Source organism: Epinephelus lanceolatus, chromosome 24 (genome assembly GCF_041903045.1).
Source record: "Epinephelus lanceolatus isolate andai-2023 chromosome 24, ASM4190304v1, whole genome shotgun sequence".
In the NCBI taxonomy this organism is placed as follows: domain Eukaryota; kingdom Metazoa; phylum Chordata; class Actinopteri; order Perciformes; family Serranidae; genus Epinephelus; species Epinephelus lanceolatus.
In genome coordinates this window covers 5,941,729-5,968,292 of record NC_135757.1, presented here as the reverse complement: position 1 = coordinate 5,968,292, position 26,564 = coordinate 5,941,729, and the positions used below count along the sequence as shown (strand labels likewise).

Genomic DNA, 26,564 nt, shown 5'->3' with positions numbered 1-26,564 from the left:
ACATGCGCGACTTATGTCTCGGGTTAGTGGTCCGGTGGGAAACGACTCAGGGAGAAATATTCCGCATGTTGTTAATCGCCACATGGTTCCGCTGTCCAACTGATAGTCTTTGTTTAATGTTTAATAATCGGTATCAGAGAATATGTTACATTTGCTGCTTTCAGAAAGCGAAACGTAATAAGTTAAAATTATAGATACAATTACAGATACAGAGTAGTTCTCTTGTTTGTTTGTGTTGTTTTTTTGTGTCAAACCAAAAACAAAAAACGAGATAAAAGAGCCTTTTTCCTTTTTTGTTGCAGAATTACATTTTTTTTTTTTTTTTACAAAAAATCAGCGCTCAAAAGCATCGATGCATTTTCGGTGCACCGGTAATTAGGTTGTGCACACCAGGCATATGGTCGGACGGACCCCAATACAGTACACTTCATTATGATGGGCCCTGATGCAAACAATGGGCAACAAAAATACCAGATAAACTAAGGATGGAGATTGGTTTGCCTTTACAATAGCATACAGCAGCTGGAACAACTTTTTTTTTATTTAACATAAGTCCTTTTTTGAATATGGGTGTATGTATTTCTGAGATGGCAATAAGTTACAAGAGCCTGTTCTCTGGCCAGCATGCTGTTGGAAGTCCTGCTCTCTCCATGGGCCCCTCGTCCCATGGGCCCCAGTGCAACTGCACCGCCTGTACTGTCTATACTGTCTACAGCTGGTGCACAAGTTATTATCTTATAGGAACATGTTATTATCTCATGGGAACAAGTTATTACCTTGTAGGAACAATTTATTATCTTGTAGGAACAAGTTATTATCTTATAGGAACAAGTTATCTTGTAGGAACACGTTATCATCTCATGGGAACAAGTCATTATCCTGTGGGAACAACTTAGTATCTCATGGGAACAAGTTATTACCTTGTAGGAACAATTTATTATCTTGTAGGAACAAGTTATTATCTTATAGGAACATGTTATTATCTCATGGGAACAAGTTATTACCTTGTAGGAACAATTTATTATCTTGTAGGAACAATTTATTATCTTATAGGAACAAGTTATCTTGTAGGAACAAGTTATCATCTCATGAGAACAAGTCATTATCCTGTGGGAACAACTTAGTATCTCATGAGAACAAGTTATTATCTTGTAGGAACAAATAATTATCTTATGGGAACTAGCTATCTTGTGGGAACAAGTTATTATCTCATAAGAACAAGTTAATATCTCATGGGCACAAGTTGTTATCTTGTAGGAACATGTTGCTGTCTTGTAGAAATGAGATATTATCTTGTAGGAACAAGTAATTATCTTGTGGGAACACATTTTTATCTTATGGGAAGAAATTATTATCTTATGGGAACAACATATTGTCTTGTTGGAAAACATCATTTTTTTGAGGGAACAAATAATTATCTTATGGGAACTAATTATCTTGTGGGAACAAGTTATTATCTTGTAAGAACAAGTTATTATCTCATGGGCACAAGTTGCTATCTTGTAGGAACATGTTATTATCTTGTGGGAACAAGTTACTATCTTGAAGATATTATCTTGTATGAACAAATTATCGTCTTGTAGGAATAAGTTATCTTATAGTAACAAGTTATTATCTTTTTAACACAAGTTGTTATCTTATGGGAACAATTTATTATCTTGTGGGGACATGTTATTGTATTGTTGGAACATGTCATTATTTTGTGGGAACAAATTATTACCTTGTGGGAACAAGTCATTATCTTGTAAGAACAAGTTATTATCTCATGGGCACAAGTTGTTATCTTGTGGGAACAAGTTACTATCTTGGAGAAATGAGATATCTTGTAGGAACAAGTAATCATCTTGTGGGAACACATTATTATCTTGTGGGAACAAATTATTATCATGTAGGAATAAGTTATTTTATAGAAACAAGTTATTGTCTTTTTAAACATGTTATTATCTTGTGGGAACATGTTATTGTCTTGTTGGAACACATCATTATTTTGAGGGAACAAATTATTATCTTATGGGAACTAGTTATTATCTTGTAAGAACAAGTTATTATCTTATGGGCACGAGTTGTTATCTTGTAGGAACATGTTATTATCTTGTAGAAATTAGATATTATCTTGTAGGAACAAGTAATTATCTTGTGGGAACTAGTTATCTTGTGGGAACAAGTTATTATCTTGTAAGAATGTTATTATCTCATGGGCACACATTGTTATCTTGTAGGAACATGTTATTATCTTGTAGGAACAAGTTACTATCTTGAAGAAATTAGATATTATCTTGTAGGAAGTAGTAATCATCTTGTGGGAACACATTTTTATCTTGTGGGAACAAATTATCTTATAGTAACAAGTTATTATCTTTTTAAAGCAATTTACTATCTTATGCGACCAATTTAATATCTTGTGGGAACATGTTACTGTCTTGTTGGAACAAGTGATGATCTTGTGGACACAAGTTATTATCTCATGGAAACAAGTTATTATCTTTTGGAAACAAATTATTATCATGAGGGAACTATTTTGTTCGCACAAGTCAATAATCTGTTCCCAAAATGTAACTTGTTCCCACCAGATACATAACTTGTATGCACAGGATCATTACGTGGGATCAAGTTATTGTCTTCTTCCCACAATATAACATGTTCACACAAGATAATTATCTTGTTCGCACATGGTCGTACTCTTGTTCTTGCTTAATTGTTGTTATTGACTATTTCTGAAATAACTTAATTGATCTCTGTGCAGTGCTGTGTGCGTTTCTCCACAACACGCTAACACTCAGCATGCATCTTGCCCTGGAGCTTATGGAACCCATCCCGAGCTTTATAGTCACTCAGCTCAATAAACTCAACTCAGCTCAGTAAGAAGAGTAGTAACATGGACAGTTGCATTATTAAATGAAAATCATATGTATTTGCAGATAGATGTGGCAAATGAATATGAGGTCTTCTACAATAAAAAACAAGCAAATAAACACAACACTGTGCTATGCTGTACAGTACATATGAATGCTTCCATGTATACAAAAATAGACATATCAAAACACCTTTACACAAATGGGTAATATGTACATACCACAAAAATAACATCACATGACACAAGACTGCTCACGAGTACTAAATTCAGATTTCAGCCTGTAAATAGCTTAAAAAGAACGACATGCAGAGGAGTCTGGTGTTGATGGAAGAAGCAGCCACAGGTGTAATCTGTTGAAATCTCTTTTGTGACTGGGAGAGCTGGATGACTTCATAACGCAGCCTCCAGCTGCTCCGCTGCAGCTGCTCACTGGACAGCAGATAGCTGCATTTCAAGCTCTGCGTGTTGGCCAAAGTGAAAGCTGAGGACTGTAGCAGTGACACTGGTCCATGAAGTGCTGTTTGTTAAAGGAAAAATACTGACAGAAATATTCATCCTGATCTAAACATGTTGCTGGCACATTCTTCTTTACGACACAATATTTCAGCAGGGACAAATACCTGGGACACCAAACATGAGCAGCAAAGTTCAAGTCAATCACAGGAGCAAGTTACACACATTATAATGGAGGAAACAAAAACATGCATTTCTCATATGCTGCCTAAGAACCACTATAGATTTGGCGTAGTACTTATTTACATAAAACAAGAATAAAAATAAATACTATGTTAGGAGAAGTATTTCTATGCGAAGTAATGACTCAACTATCATGACTAAATAAGATGTGCTGAGCACGTTCTTTCTGATACCTCCGCTGGATTAGGAAAGTGAAGGTTTATCCAGTTCTGTAATCCTGATGTGTACGAATAAGGAGGAGGGAGGAATACTGGTCCCATCTTTGGACAAAAGGTGAATGTGACGATAACCTGAGAACACCAAAGCAAAGCAGAGGCATTAGCAAAATGCGCTTTCTAGATGCAATCTCAGAAAAGTGTGCTCGAAGCTACAGGAGCAACCTCACCTTGTTGTATACAGCTGAGAGGGAGTGTATACTGCCCCACAAAGTCATTTTTTGAAGTCTTGTCATAGTCTTCCACCACAAAGCGCACCATGGCCAGCTCAGGAGAGTGGATGGTGAAGCGTAGGGTGTCGTACCACACGGGGTTGAAGCCTGCAGAAAGGACAGATCGTTCAACAATCAGCCATCCTATCCATTATCTATTCCCTCTTATATTTATTTTTACAGGGACAAGTGTACCATTGTTCTCGATGTATCTGGTCTCCTGCTTGGCCTGGTCGCTTGGAACACCGTGGATCTCTACTCTGACCAGAGGATCCACTATCGAATCCTCTTTGATGTTGACTTTGGGCAGCTGCTGACCACTGATCACCTTCAACACATATACATTGTTCTCAATGAAACAAACTGCAGGGATACATTTTCCTTACTCTCCTCATGAGTTGTACCTGTATCGTAAGGACGACAGGCTGGTAGCCATCCCGTTTCTGAGGTGTCTCAGGGTCAAATCTTTTCTCGGCCTCTCTCATGAAAGCAGGCTTTAGGACATAACCACAGCTGCCATTCTGACTAAACAATCCATCATTCAGATCCATCCCCTCCCCGGCGGTCTGGAAATTCAATGCAACTGCATAAAAACAACAACAAAAACAAGAAACAAGATTTACGTTTTTGACTCGTGCTATTCTCGCCAAGAATTTAAGATTCAGGCACTTGGAGACAATGTAAAGCTGCACTGGGCATCTTTGCAATATCTAGAAAATTTGAAAAAAAAAGGTCACTCAATCACCAATTTGGCACCCAGCATTCCACATTTCCTGAGGATTGAAGTTGGAGGAGTCTGTTCGGAAGCCACTGGGATAAACCCTGGTCAGCTGCCGGGAGTTATGGTGCACAAACTCAGCCCCTGCAATGGAGATAATAAATAGGGTGTGACTGAAGCTCCAATAATGTTATCATAAGGCAATCATAAACACAGCAGGAGAATGATTATATTTCATGGTCTGTAATTTAAGGACTCACCAGCCTCTCTCAGGTGTTTGCGGGCCTTGGACTCTGTGAAAGAGGCGACCTCGTAGAACTTGGAGTGGATGCGAGAGTGTTTGAAGTTACTGAAGTGGACGCTTTTGCAGTAGACGACACAGTCTGACAGCTCCTTGGACAGATGCTGCTTTGACTTCTATGGAAATAAGAGGACAGAGGAGAAAAAGGTAAGTCAATAAGTAAGTAAGTAAGTAAATTTTATTTCTAGAGCACTTTTCACAGATAAAATCACAAAGTGCTTTACAGCAAGAATAAAAAAAATTCACATATACACGTCACGGGAGCTATACTGTTCTGACTATGAGGGGATTCAAACACTTTATGTTGTACAGTAAACTCAATAAAATAGAGAGCAGAAGAAGCAACAAAAAAGCTCCAGTCTTTCTATAGCAAGGGAGTTCAAGTATCTCGGCGTCTTGTTCATGAGTGAGGGTGGAATGGAGCGTGAGATGGATTGGCAGTTTGGTGCAGCTTCTGCAGTGATGCGGGCATTGCGCTGGTCTGTCGTGGTGAAGAGGGAGCTGAGCCAGAAGGCAAAGCTTTCGATTAACCGGTCCAACTATGTCCCAGTCCTCACCTATGGTCAAGAGTTCTGGGTAGTGACCGAAAGAATGAGATCGCGGATACAAGCAGCTGAAATGAGTTTCCTCCATAGGGTGTCTGGGCTCAGCCTTAGAGATAGGGTGAGGAGCTCGGACATCTGACAGCTCAGAGTAGAGCCGCTGCTCCTTCGCGTCAAAAGGGGTCAGTTGAGGTGGTTCGGGCATCTGATCAGGATCCTCCTGGGCGCCTCCTGCTGGAAGTATTTCAGGCACGTCCCACTGGTAGGAGGCCCTGGGGCAGACCCAGAACACCCTGGAGGGATTATATATCTGATCTGGCCTGGGAACACCTTGGGGTCCCCCCAGGAGGAGCTGGAAATGTAATGGCGTCAGGTAACTGGCAAAGGCTGGGAGCTCTATGAGGGCCACTGGTGGACAGGTGTGGAATGACAAGGTCTGAAAAGATCCTTCAAGATGTAACCTAAGAGGCTTCAGCTTTTCCACTGACTTGTAGGAAGAGCCCAAACTTGCTGACCTAAAGAGACATTTAAACATCTTTGGGTCGTTAACACACTGCAGTCACACGAGGCTCATTGAGGTCGAGCCATGACTTGGCTCTGTGTTAACGCCAGTCACTACCACGTGATAGGGTAAACCCTTGTGATGCAAGGAATCCTGTCATGGATGGAGGCGCAGCACACATCGAAACCTTGAGACAACCCCCTCTTGAATTGTGTAAGTGATACTTCCCCACAATGCCAAGCAGAAGCAGGTGTGTTGCCAAGGTAGCTTCCATGAGCGTAGAGATCAGAGGTGTAGCGAGCCCAAACAGCACAGTGACAGTTAACCTGCAGAGCACCTCGGCGTGCACGCCTGCCTGCTTCCACATGAAAGCTGATCTGCCTGGTCTACCTGGGCTTCGGAGCGTCACCCCCCCTCACCTTCACCCGTCTACCTGACAGCAAGACCGCTATCTCTCCAGACACCTACACCATCAGCAGGGGCACCGCTGAGCTCACATCTCTGCCAAGCTCAATGCTGGCCTCACTTCTGATGACTGTGTTGACAGGAGTCCCAGTGTGGCGTTTCGTGCTTCTCAGATGCTTATCAATAAACATGACTCTAAGTGCCCAGTGATTCCTTTGCACACTTAGTTTGCTGGGGATGTAGATGCACATTCAGCATGAGAAATGATCCTCTAAAGATGGCAGAAAACTTTCTTCAACTGAACCAGGACAAAACCGAGGTCTTGGTTATTGGTCCTGAAGCTCAGAGAGGGAAACTAAACACAGAACAGCAAGAATTGGCACTAAAACCCCGTCAACAGGTGTAAAACTTTGGAGTTGTCTTTGATTCAAGTCTCTGCATTGGCTTCTGGGGTGCTTTCAGAACTGATTTTAAAATCCTGTCATTGGTTTATAAAGCTCTTAATGGTCTTAGTTCTACCTGTTCATCAGATTTGCTTTTATTGTATGAACCCTCTAGAACCCTCAGGTCTTCTGGTTGTGGCCTTTTATTCATCCCCAATGTTAGAACAAAAATATGAGTTGCCAATGCATATTAATCTCCTCAGGGACCGACGACTACACATTTAATTGACTATTTATTCTATGGCTAAGAAACTGGTGAAACAATCTTCAACAGGCTGCACTCAAGAACTTTACCTCAAGAACCTTCAAGAACTCTTCAAGTCTTCACGAACCTTTCTAATGAATCGACTCAAATATGTTTCATGGTACAAAAAATCAGGTACTACATACTGACTTCTTCCACACGGAGCTCTTCAAAGGCAGATTGACACAACTTCACCAAAGCAAGTCCACAAGAATGCCGTTCAAATGCCAATCGTGTTGCCTTTTTGAATATCAAATACTGGTACCATATCTGAAAGTTAGCTTTTTAATTTGCCCTTAAAAACTGGTGTCTAGTACAATTAGTATTTGAATTATTATAAGTCTATTCGGAACTTACGTTTAAATTTAATTGCCTAATAAAATATTTGCAATAGTTGATACTTGATATTACAGTTTGGCCCTACTTAGAGACACTACACCTCCGTATTTACAACAGAGGTGATTACTGACTGCAATTAGTGCTCTTAAGAGTATCAAATATCCCATTTTAGAGACGACCGAACAACCTTCACCTTGCTGAGCTTAGCCTAGTTTGGCCTAGCCGGGCATGGTCTGGTCTGACATGACAGAGTAGGACAGCACCTATGACATCCTCTTCTATAGAGATTCCTCTATCTGTCATGTCTACTTGTACCCTGGACACACACAGTGGTGGAAAATGTGTGTTTCCATTAGTTATGTAGGAGTTGATGTGTTTTTAGGTTTATAAAGTTAGGCCTCCTCAGATCTGGATTGGAGTGGTAGACAAGTGTTGAAGGCTCATTCTCTGCCCCTGTCTGCCTATGTGTCTCTCGCTGCTATCACAGTGTAAACAGATCACCTTATGCAACACCCAGTGTCTGCTCCCTGCCCTTCAATCCTCTCCATTTTTCATGAGGGATGACAGAAGTTTATGCAATCCTTTTCCGCTGGATAAAAAGGTGACCACAACTACAAGACACTGACAACAAAGACGCCAAGGAGAAATATTTGACCTTGTCCTTTCATTTAGTTCAGAGAGAACACCCTGGACAGGTAGCCAGACTATCACAGGGCTGACTGATTAACCTGCATGTCTTTGGACTGTGGGAGGAAGCTGGAGCTCCCATAGAAAATCAATTTAAACTCAGATTCCACACAGAAGGGCCTAGTTAACACAAGCTAACACAGCAGAAGTGGCATTGCATTTAGCAGTGACTCACACCGACACCGAAAAAAGCTCGACTCTGTCATGAAACCTTTCAACAATCGTTAGGTGACATTAGCCGTGTGATGCTAACAGTTAGCCCTGTGTGTGTGCAGGGCAGGCAGACTCCTACCACCTGTCCACTGTGTGCAGCAGTATTTCATCATCGTTGTTTTTGCACAACAGGATTTTAAGTCGGAAATATCAAATGTTTATGATATTGAAAATATGAAACCAGGAAGACTCCAATCCATTAAGCTTAAGATTATGTCTGTTAACCCCGGCACTACAGGGTTATCTGGGAAAATAATCTACTCAGACCAGCCTTGAATTGGGAACACGGGGCAGGTGAGTCAGACCCAAAAATCTGCCCAATTATCCTCCAATGCGGGGGCCAGCATCAATCTATGAAGTGTTCCATTCATATATTAAAAGCCTCAGTGTTGCATCACCAGCCTAAAAAGCACTGAACTAGAGGATCCCGGTTCTATATCCGGCTGGCTCATCAGACTGTGTATAAAAGGCTTTCTGAATCTGAGGTCAAAAAGGTGCATTAGACAACCTGATGTACCTTAATCCTGCGACGGACACTCTCGCGGTGGAGGTTATCCTCATCGATTTCAGCCACCTCTTCCTCATCACTGACCTCTCCACTCTGAGACTCCTCCACCATCCCGTTGAAACTCTCCTCCAGACCACCGATTTTCTTCGCCTTCAGCAGAATCCTCCCCTTAAGATCCTGACAGGAAAGTCAAATATAACCTCAGATCATCCATTAAATCCAGTTTACTTTTTAACCAATTCATGTGTGGAAAAATGGAGTGATTAAAACTCTTAAAATGGGCTAGTGGACTGACTGTAAGGGGGGGAAATACTGTGGTGTTGAATAATTCAGAGTACCACTGTTGCATGTAGACACAGATCATATGGCCCAGCAGGCTCTGACAGGCTTTGGGATGAAAGTAAAGGTGCCCTCTGGGTCACTGTGAGCTCTGACAGGTTCTACGGGGGTGTCAAACTCATTTTGGTTCTTGGACCTCACAAAGCCCAATTCAATCCCAGGAAGCAGACCAGTAAAACTTTTGTAGAATGACCTATAAATAACACCACTTCCAAATGTTTTCTTTTCTTTAAGTGTGAAGAAGTACAAGTGCATTCTAATCATGTTGATCAATTTATCGAACAAACGGTAAGGGTTGGACTGAGACCCCCAGTTTTCAGGCGGACCAGGGTTCACTTGTTTGGTCTGCACCAGAGTTCGAATGATCATTCACACCACTCCAAACGGACCGAACTATCCATGGGAGCGGACCAGGGTTCGTCTGGGTTCACCAAACAGTGCCAGTGTGAATGCGTCCTTAGCCTTCACAGCTGTGCAAAGTCATCCAGAGGTCCACATTGGACCCTTTGCACATGCATACTGCATTATGCATGGAGAGATGTCAGAGCAAGGGGGCTACCTCACAGGATGGTGCCCCTCGCAGTTGTGGGTTTGGTCAGTTATGGGCCTTGTGCCTTGTTCAAGGGCACCTCTGCAAACTGGCACCAGTCCACACTCTGTGCTTAGTCCATTTGTGGACTTGAAGTGGTGACCCCTTTGGTTCCCAAGCCAAGTTCCCACAGACTAGTCTGAGTGGGCGGAAGTTCGCTGCATAGATCAGCCTCTCATTGGGCGGAACAAGCCACCCGCTGAAGTCCCGCCCTACCACCTACGGTTGTGTAGCAGTTTTCACTGTTTTCAACACGTCCTTTACTAACTTTTGCGGTGTTTGATCTTGCGGGGATGTAGCCATTTTTCTGCCATGGTTCGCATCCTGTAGGCGATATATTTGTGGCCGTGTTACACCAAAACCTGTTTCCCCCCGGCAATATTTTTGCAAGCACACTGTTGCTGTGGCGCCACCCAGAACGATTGTGATTGGTTGAAAGAAATAAAAAAAGCCGGGGCGTTTTTTCTCCAATCTTAAAGTGAGAGTCGGCGCAGCCAGACCTTTCTTTTCTTGAGAAAGGTCTGGTGAGCGAGACTACCACAGACTGACTGAGCTACTGCTCCAACAACGACTTGATGTAAGTCTGCTTTGCCGTCAACCCTTTGTCAGTTACATCTAAGCTAACTTGAACTTGGTGAGGTAAACAGACAATCTATCTGCTCTTTATGGTAAAATTCTGAATGGTTGCCCCATAGAAGTCATTTACAAGTCATTTAAAGCTGTAGCACATAGAGTGGGGTAGGGTTAGGACAACAGACTGCACTGCTCACCTCAGGAGATGGCAGCCCAATGGGGGTCTTTCCATCTAATGTGCTTTTCAGCAGCTTGTCACCGAGGATGTTGTTGAGGTGTTGGGCCATGACTCTTTGTTGCTCAACACTGCAGTGGTTCTCGATGGACAGGATGACTGGATATTCAGATACCTGGACGGGGTAGAGAAGGAGTCAGAGGGTTGGAGGGAGTGAGTTTGTAATTTAACACTGCAGAGCATTATCATCGGGGAAAGCTAATACACCTGCTGACATATGCCTGTGGATTGTGCCTGTCTGGTTGACAGACCAGCAGATGGATGCACAAGGGGTCACAAGGCCGAAATATTCAGCTGTGGAATCGATGCTCATACACAACAGTGTCTGACATACATCTGAACCTGGCAGCTGTTCATTTTGGAATGAGGCTGGCAGATCCCTGGTTAGTTGACTTATTCGGGCTTTCAGATTATGTCCTGGATATCATTGCACAGTTGTGCATCCCCTCATAAATATACAATGAGATGCTGAGCAATTTGTTCATACAGCTTTACTAGACAACGAAAGCAGAAAGAATGCCTATGCCAGCATGAAGGGATTAGGAAACATGTTTGCATGTTTGGTCTACTTGAAAAGCCACATTTGGACCAATGTGATGATCTGTAGTTGGGCTGTGACTGTGTGATCTGTGCAATCAGAGAGCCACCATACTTTTTATTGCAAAATTTACGACTAGACTTTTTGCTCTGGCCAGGATTAATTCAAACATGAAAAGGTTCATTCGCATTCACTTCTACATGGACAGATGATGCTACCTTGAAGGCATAGTTGCCCACTGCATTGACCACGTCCTTGAAGAGTATCTTGGAGGTGAAAGTGTGTCCATGATAAACGATGGGTTCTCCATTGGCACCATCCCAGCAGTCCACCTCTACACACCGACAGCCACGACTCAGAGCTCTGAGCAGCAGAACAAATTCAGTCTTTAATCCCAGGAGGGTTGAAGGTATCCAGGTTGAAAATCAAGACTTAATCAATTTGATAACATAGAATTAATCACCTAATAACTATTAGATGTCAGGAATTCCACTTAATTCTAGTGATGAATTTTGTAAAACTACTAAAGAATGGAAGATTAATGCAGGGTAATGCCAAAGTAAAGCTCAATTGAGCATAGAAGAGAACACATTAGGGAAGGGATCTGTGCTGATGGAGATCCTGAGATATTTAAAATGGTGGTCTTCCTGGATGTGTGCCATAGGCAGACCTAGTTCTCATGTAATCATATAAGCCTCTTTTCTGTAGGAGTTCCTGGCAAATTTATGAAAGTTCGTATGGACACCAAAGAAATCTAGAAATCTTTCAAATCTAGAAAGATTTTGAGTCTGGCCTTCACTGATACACCCTTCCTACCCAAGGGGCGGCACTAACTGAGGCATATTAGATGCTGCCGCACGCAATTGGATAGCACGATAGCCAATCAGCAAAAAACAAGGTGACGTATTCATTGCACTAAGCCCCATTTGTTTGCCAACCAGTGGGGCTAACTGATATATTATGCTTTTGCCGTATCCCATCGGCAAAATGGCAAAAACTTCCTTCCTGGAAGCGAAGGCTTCTAGGGCAGTCTTCTGTTCCTCTCTCAAGGAAAAAGATAAGTGTAGTTGGCTTAGCATTTCTTCCAAAGCTAAATTGAATGGATGCGGTCCTTCGGCATCTTGGCCTACGGCGCAGCGCTGTCTTCATCGTGTTACACCCGCCCAGACCCCGCCTCTGTCAGATTTGATTGGTCCGATAGGTGATTTCCAGGTTATGCAAGGGGAGCACCAAGCAATTTTCCCCCTTTGATGCATCCCCCAATCTTTGGCATCCCTACCTACATCACCTAGACCACAAACTGCCACTAATTAGCTGGTTTGGCAGATTTGTCATTAGGCGCATAACTAGAGCATGCCTTGGCCTTACAATTGGTTGATTTTAGAATTATAACGTTTGGTTGTTTGGTCTTAGTCACATCAGCATCATCTGTCGGTCAGCACTGCTTTTGGTAATCTGAACATCACAAAGACATTTCCAGCAGAGCCACATGATCAAACCTGACTAAGCTTGAAATGCTATCCCAGCAGCATTACCTGATATACCCCTCCACGCTGCTTTGTCCTCGGAGCTGGTCCTCCATAAGGTAGGTGTTGTGAGAGGAGGAGATGAAGTAATGGCACAGCGGCTGGGTCATGTCTTGGAAGACACCCCGCCACTGTGGGTGAAAGATGGAGCCCTCAGCTGAGCCGAGGTACATCAAGAAGCCATCGAACGTCATGGCACTCAGCTGCTTGGCTGAAAATACAGCAGGATGGTGTCAGAACCTTTTCACATAGTGCTGGCATCATGCCTTTAATGGTATTACCAAGATACACGAGGTACGACTTCAATCATCTCAGTAGAATCAGACAAATATCAAGATACACTCCACGAACCTGTGTCAGAGGGCTCATAGCGCTCAATGAGCTGCTTGGCATGCTGCTGGATGTCACCCCCCTCCAGCTGCTGCTCTCTCAGGAAGTCCTCCAAGTCACTCTGGGATAACTTCTGGCCATCAGCTGAGTACTCCTGGAAAACCCGTAATACATCCTCCCGCTGGGTCAGCATCTTGTAGAAGAGAACAAACTCATCGTCCTCCAGTGTACCCGACTGGGACTTATCGGCCATCTGAAAGAGGAGAAAGAAACAGCCTCAGCAAAATGGTCACGGACACCAGTGTATGTTGAATGCTTAAATCACAACGAAGCTCAAATTAGCTGAAAGACTCTCACTGTGAAGAGACGATGAGCATGGTGCTCATTCATGTCCACGTTCATCATCTTCAGTAAATCCCGCACTTCCTTGAAGTTCATTCTCCCATCGTTGTTCTTGTCTGCTTTCCTGAACCAGTCACCGATCCATCTAGGTAGGCCACTTTAGGAAAGTATCACATTCAGTAGTGACTGAGACATTCAACCTTGTTTCTAAGAGCTTTGGAAGAGACACTTGGCGAGGACTGACAAGATGACTGCTCGAGTACGTTCAAGTGTAAATTCCTTCCTTACACAACTCTCTGAGGAACTGATCTTCAACCTTGCTTTGAGCTATGGCTCGGTGAATCCCCAAAGTAGAAAACAAATAAATCTGCACCCCAAGCATGATGTGCTGGCACTTAACATTGGCATTGGATATAGATCATGAGGTGAAGAATCTTCCAATATGGACACAATTCTGAGTATACTTGGGTATCAATATAGAATGGGCAGGTGGCCATGAGGAGTGGGGACCTTTATGCTACAATCTTTGATTGCAATGACCTGATGGTCTCAACAATTCAGCCTTTATTGACTGGTTGATGGGATTTAGTCTTTTCTACTGTCTAACATTTTGCTAATGAGCACAGTTCAAACCAAAGAGAAATGGAAATGGACTGCAAACCAGCAAAGACTTGGAAGGCGTTGATGGCATATGACTGAAAACACTGATTGAAAGATACTGGTCAAGTTTCTCCCGCTCCCCCATGTTCTCCAGGTTGTCAATCAGCTTCCTCATGCCTCTGATCCAGGACTGAGCCTCCTCGGCTGACTCAGCCACCAGGTCCAGGTTGCCCCTGCGACCGCGGAAGACCAGCGTGAAGCATCGGTCAGCCGGGAACTCATCGGCGATGCTGAGCAGCACCTCGGACTGGTGGCCCTCTCGTATTGCCTCCACATCACTCACTGAAACTGGGCACAAAGATCGACACAGGATGGAGAGATTCGGGGTTTCTTTCTACAACACAAGGCTGCACAAGAGAATGCAAGTTGCAGTCCCTTTATGCTACACTAGAAACTGAATAAACAGTTAGAGAAAAGAAGCTGCTCTGTAGTCTGGTACAATGACAACTGATTATGATGGTGATGATACTCATTCTTTCCAAACACGTTCTTCCCAACCACGTGCGTACTGGTGTTGTACATTTTCTTGAGACAAACAAGAAAGAGACATACATCTAACATCATTCAAGACCCTTCAGAAAATATTCAATCTTGGTTCGAACACCATTAGTTTTAGGATAGACTTGTGCGCAAGCGAGTGCTTCAGTCTAACTCGGTCTCATTCCAAAGTTGTCAAATACCGGCGCTTGGCCAGGGACTTCTGGTGTCAGACACTGACGAGAAAAGCCATCTTTCATGTCAGCATGATACGCGGCCGATCGCCATTATTGTTTAACAGTGCGCAGTGGCTTAAGGGGAAACGCGATGGACAACATGAGGTAAGGGGGCGAAAGTCCGAGTAAGGTGGATGGAAGGGGTGCTGGATGGGTCCAACAACCACCAACTTTCACCCAGGAGGCCGATGGGCTCTTCCTGTATGATTGTAAAACCAAACCCTGTTCATTTTTCCTGAACCAAACCACATGCATTTGTTGTTTGAGGAAAAAAAAAGTCAATTTGTGGTGTTGTACCGACATAGCACATTTCCTATGAAAACGAAAGTCGGAGTGAGAATGTGTTACTATCTTTGATCTTATAGCAGCAATTACTTCTCACTGTCTGGACATGATTGAAGTCAGAGACAAAGTTGTTGGTCAGCCTTAATATGTTGTTATGGTAGGCTGATTCATACTTTCTCCAGGGCTGACCTGCAATCTTTAACAAATCCAAGGATTCACCCAAAACCAGCAAAATGGAGAACTGGAGGTAAGTGAATCTTTGATACAGGATCTCATATCATGGGTGTATATATCAGCTCCGAAAAGACTGGGTAAACTGAGTTCTATTGAGTTCATCTTCCACTGTTTTCTACCAGAATGAATGTGGTGACATCTTGTGTAATTAACATCGCCATTTGGGTTATATCATAATAATCATGTTGGGCACAATGCGTCCCCAAAAAGCTCCATCTCATCACCAAATCACATGTTCTTACTTGTGGAGTGGGTGTTGCCAGCCTTCTTGGATTGGTACCAGATGGTCATGCAGTCGTCCTGCAGTTTGAAGTAGCGTTGCTTCTTCCAGGTACGAGACTTGATTTTCCTCATTATGGTCCCCACCAGCATGGACTGGAGGTTGTCATCCCCCTGGATGCCTGGGAAAAGGCGGACTGAGTTAATTTTTATATATATATTATATTCTGTATTAATTCAGTGAACTAGTGGAGAATTTTCACAACTCAGTCTAATATTTAGAAAAGTAAACCACAATCCCACAGCAGGAGACAAAGACAGACTTACGGAGGCCACTCCCTGTGGAAGCCATTCGTTGTGGTCTCACTCTTCTGCCATCTAAAGACAAATAAGTTTGTTATTCATGTAAGTTTACCGTTCCAAGACAAAGACAGCCAGACATTGTGGTGATTTCATCAGTAAGATAAATGATTATTAATTGTATTTGACAGTCATCATTCTCAAAGGCTGCGTGAAGTCACTACACCAATTACTAATTTTAATATGGAGGCTCAACATTTTGGTTGTCAGACCTTCATCAGGTTACGTAAAAGAGCAAAATGAGCTGAAATTGATAGTCCCACAGTCCCTCCATTATATGACGTTCTTGGCAATACCTGCATCAGTTGCTCCACTCACCCGAACACCGTTGCAGACCAAGTAAACCACCTTATGACAACGGCACAAATCGATGGCAGTGCTCCCCAGCAGGACAATGCACCATGCCACATCACAAAAAACTGCTCAGGAATGACCCGAGGAATGGGAAAAAGACCTCAAAGTGTCGACCTGACCTCCAAATACCCCAGATCCTGATCTAATCGAACAGTTGAGGTACGTGTTCATACCCCAGAGGTACCCCTGATCCACGGTGGATGCTCCTTGGACCGGACTTGGCTCTGACCTGTCAAGGCATGAACACAGGACCTCTGGAGGGTGTCCTTTGGTGTCTGGCACCAATGCATTGGCTTCAGATCTTTTGAGTCATGTAGGTTGTGAAGTGGGGCACCAGCACGTCCCACCCACAGATGTTTGATCAGTCTGGGATTTGGGGAATTTGGAGGCCAGGTCAATTCCTTGAGGTCTCGGTCATGTTCCCTGGGCCACTCCTGAGCAGTTTTTGTGGTGTGGCATGGTGCGACTTCTCTTCTCTCACATTAGGACTCCATTTTCAGGCAGCATTATAGAATCACTTCCCAAACCAAAGCCCCCCACAGGAACTGTTTCTCTGGGTGTAGCTGCATTAGATGCCTGCTGCACATTGCACCAACAGCCACGTTATTCAGCCATCAGCCCAGTGCCATTTGTGGCGTCACGAGGGGGCCCACTAAGCTGATCCGGGTGCTCTTTTGCTGCTCTGTTGTGTTTTCACTACATTCTTTGCTGTCCTGCACTTTTCATTCTGTGTCTGTGTCGCGCTCACTAAGCCAACTAATCTCCACAAATCCTGGTCATGGGCTCACCATCCCATTCACTTATGACCTGCGCTGAGCCGGTGCGGGTACAACTCATTCTCAAAACAGCAAACACATACACATACAAAACATCAAATCAAGCTGAAAGTCCAGGGGTTGAATTGAAACATTTACTCAGTTTTGAAGGGACATCAGTTTAGCTGCTTAGGTAAATGTAGGCTCAGACCGAAAACCCATACAACAACAAGGACAGTATATTGTGTGCTAATCTGTCTGTGAGCCACTGGCAAAGATTTTCATGTCATTGATTTCATTCAAAAAGCAGGATTTCCCGTTGTCAACATCCACACGTATTAAAGGTCAAACTATTACAGCAAGTCAATGGAAGTAGCAACAACAGCAACAACAACAACGGGCAGCATTTGTTTGTCAAACTGCAAGGACCTAAAGTTGAGTCTGACCTGTTGCAGGATCATCCCTGAGTCCCAGTCGCAGAGCTGGAACAGATCATATGGCCCAGGAGCTGCTTCTGTCCCCCTGCATGCCGCGCTGCAGTAATGAAAGCCTGCAACAACTGAAACCAGTGTTAACTCTCTGTGACACACTCCTCCCCTCCTCCCCTGCTTCCCTCCTCCCCATCCCCATCCCTCTTTCCGGATCCTTTTTGTCCCGTTGCTTAGCCCTGTTTAGCATTTGCTTAAACCGCTCCGAGAGTTGTACATTAATTATGTTCGTTGGATAAGAAGAGTGGAGCAGGCTGAACTCATCTAAACGTACTGATGATGATAAGTGGGGCTGTTGTGTGGGTAGTTTATAGATAATTGTTAGAGGAAGGATGTGACACACCATACAACCTGAGCTGTTTCTGACATCCCTATTGGTTCCATTGCGGTTCTCACACCTAATTATGAACCATTCGACCAACTGGTTAAGAGCCTGAGAAGTTGTTTCTTAAGCTGGAATCAAAACCACAACACAGTCTGGCAGCTTGTCTGCTGTCAAACAACACTCACTGGCAGAGGCTTACAGTCACCCCGTTTCCCCTAGCCCTACACCCTCATGCCAGGCGGAGGACCAGCAGAGCTCCACCACAGAGAGCCACAGTGTTTTCTGTCCCGTGTAATGTTACTAAGCCCCGCTCATCAAACTTTGATCAGGCCAGTTAAGCCACAGGCCATGGGGACAGCACATCTGAGAGAGATTCACCATCAAATGACCAAACTGCGCCCAGGTGACCTCTGCAGTCATTGCCGACATACCCAACGCACCTGAAAGCTCACTCACGTGTGTTTGTAAATTTTGAATATTAAAAGTCCGTCTTTGGTCGTCATCTGTGTTCCCTGCTCAGGTTCGGGGGCATTAATAATCCACAGCTTTAGATCAGCTTCCCAGCTCAAATTACACAGACTGAGCCAAGACTAAAATGGAGGGACTCCCTCTTAATGACCTCGTCTCCAGAAAGAAAAAAACTACAGTACCCAGCAGGAACCTCTGCAATAGGTGACCTGAAGTAGGAGGGAAATATAAAAAAAAGTTCAGTTCAGTTTGGTCCATATTATGAAAGTTGTGGATGGTACCAACAGTATGGTTACTGTACCATTTTTAGGGTGATACTGTGGCAAGATTAACATACATCACTACACTATAACTAAGGGCATTTTGCTGCTTTTTCTAGCATCATAATCGCGACCCATTTGAGAGCTCAGGATGTTGTCCATGCAGTTTCCCTTCTCCACAGTCCAGATGAATGGCACCAAACACACCGCTCCACACATGAGGTCTTCCTTCTGTTGGCACTGGTCATTCAGGTTTCACAGTGTGGATACCTTTCAAATTACAGTAAAAGACAAACACTGAGTCATATACATACACCAGCTTGACAGGACAGGTGCATGCAGCAATAATATTAAAAGAAATGACAAAGTCTGGGTTTGTGGGCCGTCAAATTCCATGTTAACTTGTCATATAGCCTCAATAACCAACTCCAAACACGCAGCATTTAGTTAAAATAACATTATTTTGGGGCGTCGGTGGCTTAGTGGTAGAGCAGGCGCCCCATGTACAAGGCTGTTGCCGCAGCGGCCCGGGTTCAACTCCAGCCTGTGGCCCTTTGCTGCATGTCACTCCCTCTCTCTCTCTCCCCCTTTCACACTTGTCTGTCCTATCAATTAAAGGCTAAAAATGCCCCAAAAAATATCTTAAAAAAAAGAATAACATTATTTCTTTAACCATGCTAAACATGACATTCATATTTTCAAGTTACACACATACACTTTTTTGTAACTGCACACAGTCTGCAACATTCTAACGTACCGTAACTGTTATCAAAGTCTACGATACGATATGATATTATCATGACACTTAAATCGCGAAACAATGTTATTGCGATTTTAAATATGTTGCGATATAGTGAGTATTATGATAAAAAGCAAAAAGAAATGACCCTCAAAATTATCAAAAAAAAAAATTTAAAAAAGGAAAAAAAGAAAGAAATTAAAAACAAGAAAATTAGTTAAAAAAAAAAGCAGAGAAAAGTAATAAACAAACAAGGAAATGACTTGGAAAGAGTGCTTAAAAATTATAATAATTAAAAGTAATAATAGTAATAATAATTATTTCCATTTTTTTGTAATTTTCTATTTAATTTATTTGCAATTTCTGTGAAATTTCTTTCCAAGTTCCAAGTTATGGGGCATTAATTTGTAGGACATAAGGCTGACCTCTCATAGTCAACCAAATGTTAGTCGACCAGAGAGGTCATCATTTGGCAAGATTTTATTGGTCGCTAAGTCGTGGAAAAATCTACCAGGAGCTGCGCCTTGTCAAAATAAAACCTATATGAATATATGAGCAAAATTTTAAAATGTAATAAGAATAATTAGCATAAATATAGTTTCTTTTTTCCTCCATTATTTAAAATTATTTTCTGTTTTTTTTATTTGTGGGATAGTTCTTTTATTTCAACCACATTTCTTTGTATTAAATTATTATTATTATTATTATTTTTTTTTTACATATAATTCTATTCACTATAGATAATATACAATATGATTTGATTTTTTTTTTCTTTAAATCATACGGACTTTTATTTGGAAAGTCAAACATGAAACAACACCGGAAGTACTTCCCCTACTGCGTTATCGTCACAGAGATTCAAAATGGCGTCTAGTTGACTGTTTGGCTGTTTTCTATAGGAGATATCTCAGCAGGTCTGAGTTCTCTGAGCCTCTGTGTGTCTGGATAAACCTGTCTTTGTGCTGTTCACCCTTTATCTGAGTGTTTTGCCTCTGAATTACATCCCGTTAGCCTACCAAGATGCTAAATGTAGCTTAGCATGCTAGCTGGGGATCACAGAGTGGGAGCAGGCTGCGGGAGACGGAAGTTTGCACTGTTTCAGCAGTCATAGTAGTTGGTTCATGGAGAGGGCAGTGTTTCTGACGGAGTTTGAGTGATGACACAGTGTGTCATTGTGGGAAAATGTCCAAAGTCCACATGCTGAGCGCGCTGGTGAAGCAGCGACTAACTGCGGGTAAACCAGCAACAGAAGAGCGGCTGTATTCGGGACTTTACGGTAAGTGAAAGGCGTTGACACGGTTAATTATGACATTAATTAAACCGCTTTTACAGCAAACAACCCCTCTCAGTGTTTCCTGACATCATGTAGCGAATTTAATGAGCCATATGTTGATTAGCATCCTCATTGCTGACGCTAGAGCAGAAGCAGTGTACTTCCGAGATACATCTGGATTTCACAATAAAAGCTTCCAGAGTAACATTCTTCCCTTTTAATGCTTTCTGCATTTCTGAAACAATTCCCTTAAATGCTAAATGTACATGGACACCAGTGGCCACACATTGTACACACACTGTCTAAATAATAATCATCTATGATATCTCAAGCTTGATAATGTGTGTGTCTGCACTTTGTTCTGTCCTGCAGACGTCCAGCAGCTGCTGGTGAGTAAAGAAGAGGTTCCCCCTGAGCAGCAGGAGTGGAGCACCACTGTGGACCAGGAGGACCCAGAGCCTCCACACATTAAAGAGGAAGAGGAGGAAATCTGGAGCAGTGAGGAAGGAGAGCAGCTTCAAGGACTGGAGGAGGCTGATATCACCAAGTTCCCATTCACTCCTGTTTCTGTGAAGAGTGAAGATGATGAGGAGAAGCCTCAGTCCTCACAGCTTCATCAGAGCCAATCTGAACAGGAGGAAACAGGAGCTGATGGAGAGGACTGTGGACGACCAGAACCAGATACCGATGACAAGACAGGAGACTCCTCTGAGACGGACGTCAGCGATGATGACTGGACGGAGCCCACAGAACCTCAGTCAGGTTTAAGCTGTGTGACAAATAATGTCATTGATACTGACAAGGAGTCATTTATCTGCCCCGAGTGTGGAAAACCATTCGGCCACAAGACGAATCTGAAAAGACACATGAGATGCCACACAGGAGAGAAACCGTTCAGCTGCTCGTTTTGCAGTAAAAGCTTCAATCGGAGGGAACACGTGGTCGCTCACATGAGGTGTCACTCAGGTGAAAAACCTTTCAGCTGCTCAGTTTGTGACACGAGTTTCAGCCACGGTTGGTCGTTGGAGAAGCACATGAGAGTCCACACCGGGGAGAAACCATTCAGTTGCTCCCTCTGCAGCAAAAGATTCCGGCAGCGCTCCGATTTGGTCGCGCACTTCCGGATTCACACGGGAGAAAAACCTTTCTGCTGCCTGGTTTGCAACACGAGTTTCACCCAGCGTCACACTCTGGTTCAGCACATGAGGACCCACACGGGCGTGAAACCGTTCGTCTGCTCGGTTTGCGGGAAGAGCTTCTCGAGGAAGGGACACATGACGAGACACATGACGGCTCACACGGGGGAGAAACCGTTTAGCTGCAGTGTGTGTGACAGAAGCTTCACTTGGCAGTCCCAGTTTAAGAGACATGAGTGTGCTGGTGAGAACAGCGGCGCAGCAAGTCAACATTAAGAAGCTCCTCAGAGTGTCTAAACGTTGACAAGAGCAACATGGATGTGTAAGAATGTATCGTATAATAAATGGGCATTGAGAAATGAGTTTTGATTTCCTGTCTTGTGTTGATCAAAGTTCTTATTCACACTGTGTAAATACTTAGTGTGTATCTCACATCTGTGCGCTCAGTGCGGAGCTGAATTCAGAACAATTTAGTCCAGAGATTGAGATTTTCTTTAATTCTTCAAATAATAGGGGCGACAAATTAACGGATTAGGAGTCTCCAAAACAGTGTCATGTGTTAATGTGCTTTCTGTTCCTGTCCTTTAATATATAATATTAACTTCCTCAGGGACTGCAGATGAAAACTGACGAAATCTGACACATTTAAACTAAAAAAAATTTTGAGAATTTTTGAAAATTTTGTTGGTGTGACAGCGCAAAGGTGTAAAAGTATACAGACTTTAACAGCAGACATATGAAACAGACATTGTGATTTAAGAGTGGTACAGATTTCTAGTTGGTTCTGTCAGAGGAAGTATCGTAAGTGGTTTTGTACACGTACGAAAGTATGCCGTGCAAATGTGTCATATATTTATTTATGAATAACAGGAACCAGAGGGATATGCAGGTACAGTATGTGCAAGGCGGAGGAGGATAGAAATAAACAAAGGATTATACTAATATTTTTGATAAGTTCAAACATTACGTAAATAAAAATGAGGAAGGAAAGAACAGTAAAGTTAACCCGTTTAATCCCAAATTTTTCTCACACAAAATTATCAAAATCATCTATCACTGATATAGAGTTGTACCAATACCAGTATCAGAAATGCCTCCGATACTGCCTAAAATGCGGTATCGGGTATCGGCGAGTACAGCCTATGACCAATCCAATACCACGTAATGCCTCACGTCATTACGCATACGCGCGCTACAGACAAACGTAATGGAAATGGAGCGGAGTTTAAAAAGCATTCTACTGTAGCCTTTAAAATGTCTTTTTTACCAAATTGTTTGGCTGCACTTTAACCTGTGTCTTGATCTGTGTCGACACTGGATAATAATAAAAAAAGTTTTACGGCATTCATTCCGCTATTATGTATTTATTTCTTAATATTTTACGTAGAGTTTTAGGAGTTGAGACATACAACAATTCATATCCCATCCATTTTTATTTTACGTGCTGGTATCAGATTGGTACTCGGTATCAGCAGATACCTAAGGTTCAGGGATCGGAATCAGTATCGGGAAGGAAAATGTGTTATCAATACATCTCTACACTGATAACCCTTTGAAGTAATCAATCATTATTTTCTAAAAATTTCACCAGTGGCATATCACAGCAATGCCAAAGGTCACTTCTGGCCATGTTTCATACAGTACTGCTGCGAAAGGTAGCTTTTGTAATCACTGATGAAGTTGTTCCTGTCATAATCTATTTGCATAAGTTTAGCATGTGAATTCAACAGCCTGTCTATATCTGAAAAAAAAAATTTGTCAAATACCACTGCTTTGTTGGTGGTGTCAGCATCAGACACTGATGTCCAGAGGCACCTTTTGCAGCGGTACAATACGCACCTGTGCTCTAAGTTTATAACAAGAAACTTTTCTCATAAAAAAAAGAAATGTTTGTTGTTATAAGATAAAAACATCTTGTAAAAATGTGAGAAACATCTGGTATAACAAGGAAGTTTTCATGTTATTACCTGTCGGTGGGGGATCTCCTCCCAGACCTGGATCAGGGCAGCTCCTGGACCGTCTGCGGCGGCACTTGGCGGCGTCAGATGCATAACTTCGCATGGGTTATCACTTGGATTGAGGGCAGGGGAACAAGAGGGCCAGTCAGTGGCATCAATACCTTCATCATCCAGGAGCTGCCTACACACTCTGGAGGAGGAACCCAGGGCCCGCTGCATCAGCGTAAGGTCAAAAAAAAAATTCCTGGTTCCATCGCACATTTTTGATCAATAATCAACAATCATATCACATACAATATCTAATATACAGTTAGTAGTAGTTTCCAGCTTTGCCTGAAAACAAACATGGACACCTCAGTCTGTTGTTCAGTGTGCTTCAACTCACTTTAATGGTTATACTGTTAAACTGTGCACAATATTTTAACACTCGCATTCATACAACCATCTGTGCCGTAAACCCCCATGTCTGATTGGCTGCTCCTCTCTGAACACACACGAGTGATCACTTAAAGGATAAGGCAACATTTTTCAAAGCCTATCTTAAAGACAAACACGGACATTTCCAATTATTTACACTGGAACACACTCACTGAAGTCCATCAGTATGCAGCAGTGCAGACTTCCAGACAGGGGAGTTCATTTCCTGCTGCTCTCACCGTCACACTTGTGTTTCTTGAGCTGTTTCCGCCAGCTGAATCTTTGGTCACAAACACTGCAGCTGAAAGGTTTCTCCCCAGTGTGGATGACCATGTGCTGTCCCAGATTCCCCCGTTCTCTAAACTGTCTCCCACACACTGAGCAGCTGAACGGTTTCTCTCCTGTGTGGCATCGTATGTGCCTCAGCAGGGAGTCCTTGTACCCGAATACTTTCCCGCAGTCAGAGCAGGGAAACTGTTTCTTAGGAAGGCGTCTCATCTCACCGTCAGGGTCTCGATGACTCTGTGTTTGGTCGTCGTGAACCTGCGACGACTCGCCGACACACTGATGGAGCCTGAGCTGATACGGCCAATTGAACGTCTTGTCACAAACAGTGCAGCTCAGTCTTTGCTCGCCTGTGTGGACTCGCATGTGTCTCTGTAAGTGTCTCCTCCACGGGAAACACTTCTTGCAGACCGTGCAGCTGAATGGTTTCTCTCCTGTGTGAGATCGCACGTGCTCCCACAGGTGCGTCTTGCGGCCAAATGTTTTACCGCAATCAGAGCAGCTAAATTGTTTCTTGTTGTAATTTATTCCAATATCGCCCAGAAGGACTTCGGTCCTTGGTGCAAAACAGTGTGGGGCCTCTCCGTCAGCTTCTGCTTCCATGTGTTCAGTCGAGCTGCTAGCTGGAGGAGGCTCTGCCTCTGAGAACGGACGATAGACACACTGATGGTTTTTGAGCTGATAAAGCCAAGTGAATCTTTGGTCACACACACTGCAGCTGAACAGTTTCTCCCCCGTGTGACGGGCCACGTGGTACGTCAGATGAACCTTCTGTATAAATCTTTTGCCACAAATCGAGCAACCGAATGGTTTCTCCCCTGTGTGGATTCGCATATGTGTCTTCAGATTTGAGTTCTGGCTAAACTGTTTGCCACACTCGGAGCAGCAGAATGATTTCTTGTCGGTGTTACATATGTTATTTTTTAGAATATTTAAACCTGACAAAGGTTCTCTGGTCTCCTTCAACACGTCACTGAAATCAATCTGGAGTTCGGAAAGGTCCCCTGACTCGTGAACAGTATCTAGCTCTGGGTCTAGTCCTCCACAGTCCTCTCCATCAGCTTCTGTTTCCATATGTTCAGTTTGGCTCCGATGAAGCTGTAAAGACTGAGGCTTCTCCTCATCATCTTCACTCTTCACAGGGACAGGAGTGAAAGGGAACTTGGTGACATCAGCCTCCTCCAGCCCTTGAAACCACTCTCCCTCCTGACTGCTCCACAGTTCCACCTCTTCCTCTTTAATGTGCGGGGGCTCTGGGTCCTCCTGGTCCACAGTGGAGCTCCACTCCTGCCGCTCGGGGGAAACCTCGTCTTTATTCTCAATAACTTTGAAGACGATAGATGATAAGACATCTGAAGGTAAAGGTGAAACACAGATATGCATCAGTGACACTCGTTACACCTTGTGAGCATTTTGATAACAGAGTCAGACCTGTCTCGTGAAAGGAAAGGCTTCACGAAACACTCCTGATGTCAAGGTCAAGGATCACCAGCGTACTTATACACCAATCAGCCAAAACATTAAAACCAGTGACAGGTGAATTGGGTAACTTTGAATATTTTGTTCCAATGCATTGTTCTGCTGGGAAGCCTTTGGTCCTGACATTCATGTGGATACCACCCACTCAAACACTGTTGCAGACAAAATAAACTCCCTTAGATTTCATTGGACTGTGACACATCTTGGGCTTTTATTTTGAAAGCCACAAAAACCTTACACATCCGCAATCAGTGTAAACATTGGTGTATTTTGACCTTGAGGCATCAGAAGGACGATAAATGTTAGCAATATGTCGTATTATTAAGTCTGGGTCTGTATACAGGGCAGTGGAGTCACAATATAGTAGAAAAATCTCCTGCAAACCTGCTCTGTTTATTTCCGGTTCCACGCGCAGCTCCAGTAGCTTCCGCTGTCGCTCGTTCTCCTCTTTTGCGCGAGAAAGTTCCTCCTCGTACTCCGATATTGTTCTCTCAAACAGCCCAAATATCTCTTCAGCAGCCACAGTTAGTCGCTGCGTCACCAACGACCTCAGCATTTGGACTTTAGACATCTTAAAAACAAAAAACGGGACTCGCCGTTACGACGAGGCGCCAGCTAGCTCCAACTTCCGGTAACTTCCGGTGCATGAGGATGTCTGGGCTTCAAAATAAAAGCCCTGAAGCTTTTATGACGCAACATCTACACTTGTACAAGAAATATAAACCACAGAAAATTCATCACTCACAAAAAGGCAGTGACACCAACTCAGCAACCGTTCTTACCGTATTAATTACTGCTCCGATAT

At 43.3% G+C, this 26,564-nt stretch overlaps 3 protein-coding genes across 3 annotated transcripts; 1 reads left to right on the top strand and 2 right to left on the bottom strand.

Moving 5' to 3' along the window:
- Positions 1 to 2,895: 2,895 nt before the first annotated feature.
- Positions 2,896 to 23,690, bottom strand: plcd4a (phospholipase C, delta 4a). The gene is made up of 17 exons (XM_033615752.2): positions 23,588 to 23,690; positions 17,378 to 18,742; positions 15,790 to 15,840; positions 15,486 to 15,644; positions 14,071 to 14,299; positions 13,367 to 13,496; positions 13,031 to 13,262; positions 12,689 to 12,890; positions 11,372 to 11,516; positions 10,578 to 10,730; positions 8,889 to 9,056; positions 4,956 to 5,112; positions 4,723 to 4,839; positions 4,382 to 4,560; positions 4,173 to 4,305; positions 3,936 to 4,085; positions 2,896 to 3,840 (listed from the first exon to the last, which is right to left on the bottom strand). The coding sequence occupies exons 3-17, from the start codon at positions 15,812 to 15,814 to the stop codon at positions 3,734 to 3,736; spliced, it is 2,286 nt and encodes a 761-aa protein (XP_033471643.2). The 5' UTR covers positions 15,815 to 15,840; positions 17,378 to 18,742; positions 23,588 to 23,690; the 3' UTR covers positions 2,896 to 3,733.
- Positions 20,049 to 21,982, top strand: LOC117249921 (uncharacterized). The gene is made up of 2 exons (XM_033615786.2): positions 20,049 to 20,487; positions 20,857 to 21,982. Exons 1-2 carry the CDS (start codon positions 20,394 to 20,396, stop codon positions 21,894 to 21,896), a joined length of 1,134 nt encoding a protein of 377 aa, XP_033471677.2. The 5' UTR covers positions 20,049 to 20,393; the 3' UTR covers positions 21,897 to 21,982.
- Positions 23,691 to 23,943: 253 nt separating the features above from the next.
- On the bottom strand, positions 23,944 to 26,482 carry LOC117250243 (uncharacterized). The gene is made up of 2 exons (XM_078165938.1): positions 26,144 to 26,482; positions 23,944 to 25,632 (listed from the first exon to the last, which is right to left on the bottom strand). Exons 1-2 carry the CDS (start codon positions 26,328 to 26,330, stop codon positions 24,215 to 24,217), a joined length of 1,605 nt encoding a protein of 534 aa, XP_078022064.1. The 5' UTR covers positions 26,331 to 26,482; the 3' UTR covers positions 23,944 to 24,214.
- Positions 26,483 to 26,564: the final 82 nt, after the last annotated feature.

What these genes read in the sequence shown, in the direction of transcription:
- LOC117250243 (XM_078165938.1), bottom strand. Translation starts at nt 26,330, where the DNA reads ATGTCTAAAGTCCAAATGCTGAGGTCGTTGGTGACGCAGCGACTAACT. An exon ending in ACCGGAAATAAACAGAGCAG is followed by an intron (nt 25,633 to 26,143) that starts GTTTGCAGGAGA and finishes CTTTACCTTCAG; the next exon opens with ATGTCTTATCATCTATCGTC.
- LOC117249921 (XM_033615786.2), top strand. Translation starts at nt 20,394, where the DNA reads ATGTCCAAAGTCCACATGCTGAGCGCGCTGGTGAAGCAGCGACTAACT. An exon ending in GCTGTATTCGGGACTTTACG is followed by an intron (nt 20,488 to 20,856) that starts GTAAGTGAAAGG and finishes TCTGTCCTGCAG; the next exon opens with ACGTCCAGCAGCTGCTGGTG.
- plcd4a (XM_033615752.2), bottom strand. Translation starts at nt 15,814, where the DNA reads ATGGCTTCCACAGGGAGTGGCCTCC. An exon ending in CTGTCGTCCTTACGATACAG is followed by an intron (nt 4,306 to 4,381) that starts GTACAACTCATG and finishes TATGTGTTGAAG; the next exon opens with GTGATCAGTGGTCAGCAGCT. An exon ending in CAGATACATCGAGAACAATG is followed by an intron (nt 4,086 to 4,172) that starts GTACACTTGTCC and finishes TCCTTTCTGCAG; the next exon opens with GCTTCAACCCCGTGTGGTAC.